Source organism: Cinclus cinclus, chromosome 14 (assembly GCF_963662255.1).
Source record: "Cinclus cinclus chromosome 14, bCinCin1.1, whole genome shotgun sequence".
In the NCBI taxonomy this organism is placed as follows: domain Eukaryota; kingdom Metazoa; phylum Chordata; class Aves; order Passeriformes; family Cinclidae; genus Cinclus; species Cinclus cinclus.
In genome coordinates, this window is record NC_085059.1 from 978,445 (window position 1) to 989,837 (window position 11,393).

The window sequence follows — 11,393 nt, forward strand, 5'->3', positions numbered from 1 at the left end:
TGCAGGGAGAGCAAGGAAGAATTTTTATTATTAAAATTGATAAATTGATGTTTAATGAAGTGACCAACAGTGTAGAGATCTGAGCTCGGTAATTCAGGATCTTCCACTTAGGCCATGTTTCTAAAGGTTTGCATTCTTTGGAATCTAGTACATGGATTTAAAAGAACTGGGGGTTTTGTGGGTAGTTTTGCTTAGTTTGGTGGGGAGGTTTGTTCTGTTAAGGGAGATACTTGTTAGATGTAAGGGATAATTTCTTAATACTAAATCAGGAAACAGACAACCCAAGTAACTGAATGGCTGCTGGAGACATCCTTACCTTGCTTTAGTGTGAGTATTTTAGCAAATCTGTAATGAGGTGTAGTATGAGATGTAATTGTAACAAAGCAGGATTATGGAGATCAAAATGAGCAGTACAAGCAAGGGAGAAATGTTCTGATACTTTAGTAATCCCCAAAACAGCTGCAAAATGGGAGCAATAGAGCAACAAACTATGTGGGATGTGCAGGTGCTTATCCTGATGAGAAGCAAATCTGGATTGTGTTTGTCTGTGCTCAGCTAACTTACTGCCTCTCATTTAGCACAATGTGGCCCCTGGGTACTTGTCCTCATGTTCTGGCCAGGTGAACTGAGGAGGGTCTGACAGGCAGGTCATGCTCAGCTCTCCTGTGGTCCCTGCACCTCTTCTTTGCACATCTCTGAAAGCAATCAGTGAAGTTTTTCTGATTCCAGCAGAAGAAAAATGAAACTGCTGCTTTATTTTCCTTTTGGTTTTTTGGGTTAGTATGTTTAGTTTTTATGTGGATTCAGCTCCTTTTTGGTTTAGTGATTTAAAAGAAGAGGATTAGTTCAGATGCACAGCTCGTGCTGCCAGAGATTGATAGTAAGCCCTGGGAAAATGAGGGGTTTGTTCTGTGCTTGACAACAATACAGAAAAAGTGTTCACTGCTTGGCATTTTTAAAGAATTCATAGGTTAAGGAATGAGAAGTGTTAACCTAAAACCCTGCTATCAAAGGAAAGTCTTATGAATACTACAGTGAAGGACTGTGTTTTTCTTATTGACAATATTTTTTTCTTGATTGAGTGAACCTTTATTAACTTCAGTGGAATTTAAACTGACACTAAGCTCACCTGCTCTGTTTCACAAGAGAGATTTGTTTTGAGTCAGCAGAATTAAGTAGTACTATAGCACTAATGAGGCCTCTTGAGCATTATTTGGGTCTTATAAAACAAAGATTGTGATCAATTAATTGCAAATGAATTGGTTGTAGCATATGTGTCTGAAAGCAATCCTGTTATAGAGAGCTAAGTGGGCTGATCAATGTCAGTGCTGCCTCTCCCCATCACTCCTAGAGCTGTGATGCAAACTTTCATTTGGCTTCCAGATGGAGCATCAGAAGCAATAAAGATCATGTGGATAGTCAGAAAATTAACTAAGCCCAATGGCTAAAACTGCCAGGAAAGCCCTTGCCTCTGTGAGAGAGCACAGGCAGCAGCAGCAGCAGCCATGTGCCCATCTTGTAATAAACAGAGGGAAGGGACCTCAGGGACTCTGCAGCTGTGGGAAGCATAGAGAAAAGAATGACCAGTCCCTCGTCTACAAACCAACTTCCAGCAGGTGAAGCTGTGGTTCTCAGAGAACATAACAGTTGTGTTCCCAAGAGGAGAGAAGGAAATAAATCTCGGTACAGCACTGTGCTGGAAAGGATGGGCCAGTTGTGCCAGGCTTGGTTTTAAAAAGAATGACAATTTGGTGAAATGCTAGGTAAGGGCCCTGTGTGGTCTTGTAGCAGCAGCAATTCAGTGACCAAGAGCACTGTAACCCAAGAATGGCTGTGGATGTGGTTCTAGGTCTGATCAAAATGATGATTAAAAGATGCCATAAATAAATATCAGATTGTTTGTTCAATGTATGTTAGCTTACAAGCTCCAGAAAACAGGAAAGTTTAGGAAATATTTGGTAGATTGTCTTATGGTAGCTGTTAGCTTCCATTTAATTATCTCCCTTGGATGATTTCTGCTTTACAGATGAAAAAGTTATCACTTTCCTTGTGATAAGGAACCCAGGCTTTGGAACAGTTTGAGAATACTCATCTAACTAGGAACCTTGCAAACTACAAAATCACCAGTAGCACATAGAAAAGCTGTCTGACTGTGTGCTCTGTCTAAACAGTAGTTCAGGACTGTCAGGAAAGGTAGTAGGAGTCAGGTTCCAAGAATGGAAAGCTGGTGGTTCCTCGTGCAAAGGGTTACATTTTGTGAAGTTCCCAGCTGAAGATACCTGTGTTAAAGTGAGGCAGGGATCACAGGCATGACACAGAGAGGGATGCATGGAGTGAACATAGTGCCAGGAACAGAGGAACTTGATCCTGTCTGCCCTTCAGCTCAGTATAAGCATCAAGCCAGGATGTACGTGCCAGCTCTGTGAGTTTTGTGAGAGTTGTCCTGCTCAGATAATCCATCTGCAGCACTCCTCCCAGCAGGGACAGTGCTCCTGCTCCCTCCTCCCTCCCTGCTGGGACCTTGGGGAATGAAGTGGCTGAGTGGGGTCAGTGCTGCTGCAGGACACAGACCCAAGGGTCTCTATGGATCAGTGGCTCTGAGTGTGGTAGGACGCTGACTTTTCTGTGTCTGTAATTCTGTGTTCTGTGAAAAAGGCTGAGTGTTGTGGTTATATTATTGGTTTGCTCTGGTTTTGTTTTCAAAATTGGTTGATGTGCAAATTTGAGGAACAGCGCCATCAGCTGGGAAGTATTTTCTGTAAGTGAAAACATCCCTTGGTTAGATAGCAGTGCCCAAGGCTCTGTAGCGTGTTACAGCAGCACTGAGCTGGTGGGAGTGTGTATATTATTGAGGTTTGTTTGTACGGACTTATTGGTGTGCTATGGACTGCTCACCTCTGTGGATCTGGAGTTAGGCTTCTGGCTACAGCCTGCTGCTCAGGATTAATGGGTTCATATCTCTGAAGGCATTAGACAGGGAGGCATTAACTGGCATCAACATTATTTGTAATTATTAGATGAAAGCTTCGTATGGCAGAAGGCATGAGCTGGCTTTCTAGGTCATTCTATAGGACAGTAATGAAACTGCTGAAAACACAGTTAGAAATATCAATAATGGTGGGCCAACTTTGTGAGCTTAAGATGAAACTGCAGTCTGAATGACTTTAATTTCTCCAGCTGCACAGCCTGTGCATGCAGAGCACTGCAAGAACAGGAAGGTGATTTGTTTCATTGCTCCCTTCGGGCTTGTAGGGTTTTGCAAATGAACCTTTACAAACTTCTCTTCTCTTCTCTTCTCTTCTCTTCTCTTCTCTTCTCTTCTCTTCTCTTCTCTTCTCTTCTCTTCTCTTCTCTTCTCTTCTCTTCCCCTTCCCCTTCCCCTTCCCCTTCCCCTTCCCCTTTTCCTTTTCCCTACAGGAATGTCCTAGTGGGGTTGTTAATGAAGAAACTTTCAAACAGATCTATGCACAGTTTTTTCCTCATGGAGGTAAGTGGAGTGCTTTGTGCCAGGGTTCTTGAAGCCCTAACATTGCCTACTGCCAGCTGGCTGCTAAACTGCTGCAGATCATCTATGTGAGAAATGGGAATTGAGCTGAAGCTTTGAGCGGTTTTAGACAGAAATACAAATATCAAAGTAATAAAATTTTAGGCCCTTTGAACAGTTATTCCACATAGAAAAATCCCAATAAAGATTGCCCTTCAATGGCAGCTCTTTATTCCCCAGGTCTAAAAGAGAAACTGGGGGTTGATGCTTTGTTCTGTTCTTTCTGTTGGCAGAAAGTGGAATTGCTTTCCCTCAGTGTGTCTTTGCTTCCCTGATAATGGGCTGCTGGGCATACAGTGTCTAGCACAGGAGGGTCCCAGAATTCTTTTTGGCCTGAAAATTACTCAAAACCTCAGTTATAAATGAGAAACAAAGTCTCGATATTTAGCAAAATTTAGATTGCTTTATTTGGTATAGACGGAGCAAGCAGCGCTGGGGAACGTGAGGGGTCAGCGCCCACTCCACGCTCCGTCGAACCTTGGTTTGCAGCTCCTTTTTATAGGATGGTTTTCCTTGTAGTAATCAATAACTGTTAATTTTTTTGTTGTCATAATTCTACCATGCAAGCAGTGGTGGTCAAAATAAACATTCGTGGGACCGCTTGTGTGAAATCTCCAATTTGTCAAGTAACCATCTGGTTTTGGTAGATAAAGAACAGCAGAAGTGGGAAGTCTGGTCTTAGCAGATAGGTTTCAATTGATTACACAAAGGCAGGAAATCTGATTTGGCAAAATCTTTCATGCTGTGGGAAAACCTCGTTTTGCAAACTGGTATTGAATACAATTTCCTAAAAAACACAATATTCCTAACAGGGGGATTTAAACAGAATTATTTAATCATATAGATTTTTTTTCTGTCCAATGTCCATGCTTCATTTCAGACCTAAGTACTCTGGTTTATACAAACCCCAATACTTTTATGATTAACATGAATATTTTATCAATTATCTCACCTCCTTAAAATTATTAAAGCAGTTTTTAATTGATAAGTAAGCTCCTGGCTACCTGAAATGATCATTTTTGGTGTTTATGTGACTAAGACAGGGCCATGTCATGAATGGGCATGTTAAGGTATTGTATTGAATCTCCCAAATAATATATGTTCTTGCCTTTTTAAAATATCAAGAATCTATATATTCTAACTGGATATGTTCTGTGGAGATGCTGTTCTCACATTGAAATAAATGGGTCGTTTAAGTGTCTTTTCAGCAAAGGATTAAGTATTTGAGGCTTTCCAAAATATCCCACTCTGTAGTAGCTGCAGAACACACTTTTTGGGGAGTGATGGCTGACCTTTCTGCAAGGGTGTTTGTGTGCATGTGCGTTTACTTAAATAAGGTAATTAACAAGGGTTTTTTCAACTAAAGGTCAAAATAAAACACATTATGCTTATGTTTTACAACTCATGTGACCTCAAAGATATACACCTGTAAAAACTACATTAACTTTCAGTATGAACTTGATGATTTCCTGTTGTAATTTTCTAAACTCAGCAGTTTAAGATTCAAAAAGACAAAAATATGCCTGTAGGTGAGATTGCTCTCCAGCAGCCATGGGTCACACTCAGGTAACTTGAGCAAGACCCTTCTGAAGCTGAGCATTCCCTGGGTGGGGGGGGGGGGGGGGGGTCTTTGCTGTGTCTCCCACAAAATAAAAGGCAGAGAAAGGATACTGCAGATTGCAGTCACTTTTTGGTGTTTTTGCTGTGTTTTCCACCATTTGAAACAGAGACACTCTGGGATGGTTGGGGGTTTTCTGATTGTTCTTTCAGGTAGTGCCCCAAAATCCAAATAGTTTCTACTGTAATAAAAGCTTTTTCATCTCAAGGCTACTTTAAGGGAGGTTGCCAGGATTTTGCAAGTCCATGATAACATGTACTGGTTCATAGACTATCTGGCAATGCTTCAGGGTTGAGTTATGTACAGGAGGAAAATAAATGCATGACTTGTTAAGAGGCATGAGTGCATGGTGAGCTGCTGTCCCTGCCCTTGTGCCTTTCAGATGCCAGCATGTATGCACATTACCTCTTCAACGCCTTCGACACTGCCCAGAATGGCTCCGTGAAGTTCGAGGTGATTGCTTTGCCTCTTCCTTCCATGACATTTTCTCAGTTTTGTGTTTTGAACCTTTTCTGTCTGGTCTTTATTGCAAAGTATTAGGACTCGTTGGATTAAAGGTTGGAAGTTTCAGTCTAAAGTTAGTTGATGTTTTCAAATCTGGTTCATTTTAGTTTATGCAGATGCAGTTCCATGTCAGTAAAGAAAGAACTAGGTTGTGCTAATCAGGATCAGAGGGAGAAAGTGCAGAGGTTTATGCAGCAGAGAGGAGTGGCTGAGGAGAGTCCCATGTGAAATGAGATGAGGAACACAGAGAACTTGGTCTTGTACGTTCTGCAGTCATCATGCACTGCATGATGTGTTGAACAAGCATCTCAGGTACTTGGAAATGAAATGCACATTTTTTTTTAACTAAGAGGCCTGTTGCAGTGGCTACAAACAAGCTCTTCATGCTGAGCCCATTGCATGTTGGAGTGCAGCATAGGGATATATTATCACAGACTTATGGAGGATGATCTTCATAGTTTTGAAGACTGTGAAACTCCTATAAAACAACAAATCTTAGGCAGTCTTGCCTTTGCTGTCAAGTGGCCAAAACCTCTGGTAATTTCCAGGTAAGACTGGGAAATGTGTTCATTCATTAAAGGTAAAGTGGGGGTGTTTCCCTGTGTGTCTGTGGCAAGGGCTGGAGTGGAAGGTTTACAGGGGGCAGCTCCTCAGTAATTAAAGGTGTTCAGAAACCTAAACAGACTGAGAACAGGAAAATGCTGTTAAAATAACAAACAAACAAAAACAAACCTAGAAAGTGCTGAACTTTCATTCCTGGCCAATGTATCTCTTAACTGGTTGTCAGACATGAGAATTTTGTCCCCTTTTTTGTATTGTTCAACAAATCCAAATTCCTCAGAGCCTTGGCAGAAAGGAGCAGAGGTTTCTAAGCAGTGCTGCACTGCCCCATGCAGAGCTCATGGAGGTGACTAAAGACATTAAATTAGTTATCAGGAGCTGTACAGCTCTGTTAGCCTGAAGCTCTGCCTATGCTAAAAATCCCCTGTAGATATGCTCCTCTCAGTGTCCAAGCAACTGTGTAGTATAATTAATAAATAAATCACAGTTATCAGAAGCAGTAACTTTACTGTAAGCAAAGAAAATCAGTTAAAATTATATGTTCCACACAGTAATTAGTGGCAATCATATCTGGTCAAGTCTGGCAGATTTTGCCAGATAACAAAATCTAGGGCTCCCTGTGTCAGAGGAGTTTATCTCTCAGATAGGATTTTCTGCCTTTGCCAGCACCTCGATCTGGAGGTAAGAAAGCATCAGGTCCTACTTGCACAGGCACAGTCCAGCTGTGTTCAACCAGGTCATGGTAATCTGAGTGACAGCTCTTTGCAGCAGGGAGGAGAAAGGCCACTGGAGCATCTGGCAGTGCTCTTAAAACCAAACATCTCAGCGAATGCTTCAACCATTGAGTTCAGTCAGAGAGGACACATTTTTGGAAAAGGAAGCCAGAAGAAGTTGATAAGCATATGCTCCATTCTATAAAGATAAATCTTTTGACTGGCATTGTATAAAAAGGGTGACTTAGAAAAGGATGTTACGAGAATTCACACTTCTCTCTCTGCCCCAAACCAGGATTTTGTGATGGCATTGTCCATTCTTCTACGGGGAACTGTTCACGAAAAGCTGAGATGGACATTTAATCTGTACGACATAAATAAGGATGGCTATATAAACAAGGAGGTAAGGCTGTTCCTGACAAATGTGGTTGATTTTGGAAGGAAGAGTTTATTGGATTTTGTTGCAGAACACAGTTAATTCTTCATGCAGCTAATTAAATGCAAATCAGAGTGGACTCAAGCATTTGTCTATGTCTAAGCAAAGTGCACAGTGATCTTACTGCATTATTTTCTAGGCATATTTCCCTGTATTATGGTACCTTTAATAAATTATGTTGGCCAGGAGCAAAATGCTGGTTACAGCTCTGAGCCACATAACTTTTGTGAAGGGGAGGGTGATGGTGGCAGTACTTGGTGACTGAGGCTCAAAGGCTTGCTTTCTGCACAGGGAGATACTGTGGGGGTCATCTGAAGCAGTACGAGCCTCCAGCACCACTCCCAAATCCTTCATTGTCATCTGTTTTTATCTTCTTACCTGGTATTGCTTATTCCCATTATGGGAAGCCTTGGTTTTGAGCATGGTGACCTTCAGTACGTGTCAAATACATCTTGGTCCACTTGAACCTATTGTACATGCCTGGGGGTTTGCAGTTACTGCCACTGGTCGTGGAGCTGAGGGGCAATTAGTGCAAGGTGTGGGGAGGGAGAAGATTCCCAGTTGGAGCTGTGAGAGTCCCTGGCCCTGAAGGAGGCCCTTGGGATAGGGCTGATGCTACAGGACAGGGCTGAGCACAGCCCTTGACACAGCCCCTGCTGTGTCAGAGCCAGGACAGGGCAGGGGAGGGAGCTCTGGGAGCATGTGGCACAGTAGGGACAGAGGGAAGCAATTCTTTCTGTAGGATGTCTGAGTGTCTGGTACATCTGTCTCCATGCACATGCACAGGCATTCCAGGTGCTGGTTTGTCATAGGAGAAGGAGGGTGAGCAGTAGGGCAGTACAAGACAGAAATGGGCTCTCGTTTATCTTCATTTCCTTTTTGTGTTGTTCCATGTGCTGGCATGCTGCCATGGCAGGAAATGATGGATATTGTAAAGGCAATTTATGATATGATGGGAAAATACACATATCCAGTACTCAAGGAAGATGCACCAAGGCAGCATGTAGAAGTGTTTTTCCAGGTACCTGGGTTTTGATGGGTTTTTCTTAACGCTTGAGCTATGCATTGATAGACTTCCCTGTCAAGTTGAGTCTATACCTCATTATATATTCCAAAATAAACCCTAGCAGCCACTTAGCCTGGCATTGCAATGCCTGCTGATTTCCTGGCTCCAAAGGTGTCTCCTTAGCCTGACCCTTTGCCTTGGAATGTGCCATGCCCAGTAAGTCTGAAGCCTGTGCCTGTGTTGCAGCCCTTCTGTGCTGCTTCTCTCAGCTGCCCTAAGGACTGACAGGTGTGTGGGTGGGGGTCGGGCAGGCACTGAATAAATAAACGATGGAATAAGCACAGAGGTCCTGGTGGGTGTCAGGAAAGCAGCTAGAGATGACCTCAAAAGTGCTCCAAACCCCAGAGGAAACAAGTCCTTAGCAGTCAGCCAATCCAGCACTGGGTCTGTGAGCTAGGCTTGTTAAGTACCCAGCTTTATTCAGGTTGCATCAACTAAGAGGCTGAACTGTAACAGTAGTGTTACCATTGTAAACTAATTTTTACATTATTTCATTTTGCAGAAAATGGATAAAAACAAAGATGGAGTTGTAACTCTAGATGAGTTTATTGAATCGTGTCAGGAGGTAAGGACTAAATTATAACTGGAAGGAAAACTCAATCTCATGTCACATCATTGGCCTCCCTTTGGATAAGCTCTATTTGAAACAAGATGCTACTCAGGATGCTGGGTCCTCTTTGCTCTGTGAAAAATCAAACAAACAAACAAAGCAACCCCAAAAAAACAAGTAAAAACAAACAAACAAAAAAACAGAACAGCTTCAAGCCTGAGTTTGTGATGCCCTGTGAAGCCCGTGACTCAATAGTGGGGTAGAGTCAGGCAGAATGTGGGAGATGATGTCTTCATGTGTAGGCTGGGACCAGTGCTTTTATTTAACTGAGTGGACTGCAGTGCCTTGTTCTACAGACAACTGTAGAGAAAGCTCTTAACTGTCTTAGGTTGTTTTGGGTTTTTTGTTGGTTTGTTTTTGGGGTTTTTTCCTTCTTTTTGAGAGTCTGCTGCTGTCTCTGTGTGCTGCCCCAGATGTCATTCTCAGGTACCATATTGCTGGAACTGGCCAGAGTCAAAGGTGTCTCAAATTCTTGCAATTACAACACTGAGTTGTAAAACCAGTTGATGCTTTCATGGTCAAAAATTAAAAGCAAATGCTGTCATCATAGTAATAATTTTAATTTTCCCTCTGTTTTGAAAATAAGCTCTCTCTTGCAAATTCCATCTATGAGGTTGGCTGTGATAAGTTTTTGTTGGTATTTTTAGCACTGGCACAAAGATGCAGTTGCATTGCCATGCAATTTTCCTAACATCTGTTGTCTTTGACCTTGATTGTGTGAATATTCACTCAGAAATCTCTCCAATATTTGACCAGTAAAATAATGGTGTAAAAGGAAACCTCTGCCTTTTTAGAATGTTTACATTGGTGCACAGAATTGCATTTTGTGCATTTTGCCTGAAAAATCCTTTCCAGTTCTGCAATCAGAGATCTCTTCTGTCCATGAGCAAGGGGAGGATGCTCACTGTGGAGGGCTGGGCTGGCTTCTGCTGTTTTGGTGTCAAACCTGGCTCTGGCCACATCCAGTCTCAGTCAAGGGCTTCAGGCAGCAAAATCCTTGTTTAGCAGATGCATAATAGAAGGCTAATGTGTTTCACTTACTTCATTCTTGGTCCCTCCTGATTGTTGGCTTATTTTTGGCATAATCTTTATTTGATCATTTGTATTGTGTATTATTCTTCACATTCTTAACTTGCCTGTGTAGGATCAGTAGTCTCAGAATTGAAGCAGCTTTACCTGTAGCTGTTAGAGTTTTAATTCTCTGTCCCCATTTGGGTTTGGCTCCTTATGCTGGCATCCAGGCACTGGGAGCTGGGCAGGCTGATGCTGCTGTTTCCTAGCAGGCAGGAGCAAGAACCTACCTGCAACACCAAGATTTATTTTATTTATCTTTATGAGAAACAAACCAAAGTGCACAGCAGTGCTCACCTGTGCCATTGCAGCCGCTCTGGTTTGTGGACAGTGAAGCCCTGGCATGACCCTGGAGAGGGTGATTGGCTTCCCACGCCACCGAGTGACCAGTGACACCCACTGAGTGACCAGTGATGCCCACTGAGTGACCAGTGACAGGCATGATGCAGCCTCACAAAATGACTGAGGAATGCAGTGCAATAAGTCTCTTAAGCTGCTCAATGTGGAAAATTATTTTCATTTTGCTGGCAAACAGCTGTTCTAACTTTTGGAATAACTGAATTCCCGGGGGGAAAAACCATTGTTATGTTTTTTGAATACTAATCTGGTTCCTATCTCAAAGTAAAATTCCAAGACTTCAGGAGAAATAGTCCAGGATTTCCCTTGTGTCTGTCTGTAGGTTGCACAAATTGCATGTGTTTTGGGTTTGAGCTGGAATTTCTGGCAGGAAGTGCTCCCTCAAGGCGGTTTGCTTGTTGGTTCAAAACCTGGCATTCCATTTGGACTTGTGGAGCACGTTAGCCAAGAGCATGTTTGCACTCCCAGGGTCAGGGACATCTGAGGGCTGAGCAGATGTCCACACAGGCACCAGCCCAGTGCCCTGCCTGGCACAGGCTGTGCTGGACATCAGGCTCAGGAGAAAATCCTGTGCTTGGTGTGCCTCAGACCAGCCCAGGGCTGGAGCACTGGCCAGCTGCTGTGCTGAACCAGGCCTGGCCATTGAAGCAGCCCCAGGTCCCAGAGGGGGAAATCATTCCCAGAGCAAGGCTGCTGCTTGCAGGAGCAGCTGCAGAGCTCCCTGGTACCGAGGCAGAGTTATGAATTGTGCTTGTCCGTGCTGGTTTCATGGGAATATCTTCTCCTTGCTTTCAGGACGACAATATCATGCAATCCTTACAGCTCTTTGAGAATGTCATGTAACCAGATGAGCACTGGAGGAGTCTGAGACTTCTGTGTAACAAAGATCTCCTTTCTGGGTGAAAGATTTTAC

General features: G+C 43.0%; 1 protein-coding gene across 7 annotated transcripts in view; it reads left to right on the plus strand.

Annotated features, from left to right (window-relative positions):
* Positions 1-11,323, plus strand: part of KCNIP1 (potassium voltage-gated channel interacting protein 1) — a 213,641-nt gene extending 202,318 nt beyond the window's left edge. For all 7 annotated transcript variants that reach the window (XM_062501900.1, XM_062501899.1, XM_062501903.1 and 4 more), the window contains 6 exons: positions 3,418-3,487; positions 5,545-5,615; positions 7,236-7,343; positions 8,293-8,397; positions 8,945-9,007; positions 11,276-11,323. In XM_062501900.1, the coding sequence (XP_062357884.1) occupies positions 3,418-3,487; positions 5,545-5,615; positions 7,236-7,343; positions 8,293-8,397; positions 8,945-9,007; positions 11,276-11,323 (465 nt within the window). The remainder of the gene's footprint in view (positions 1-3,417; positions 3,488-5,544; positions 5,616-7,235; positions 7,344-8,292; positions 8,398-8,944; positions 9,008-11,275) is intronic.
* Positions 11,324-11,393: the final 70 nt, after the last annotated feature.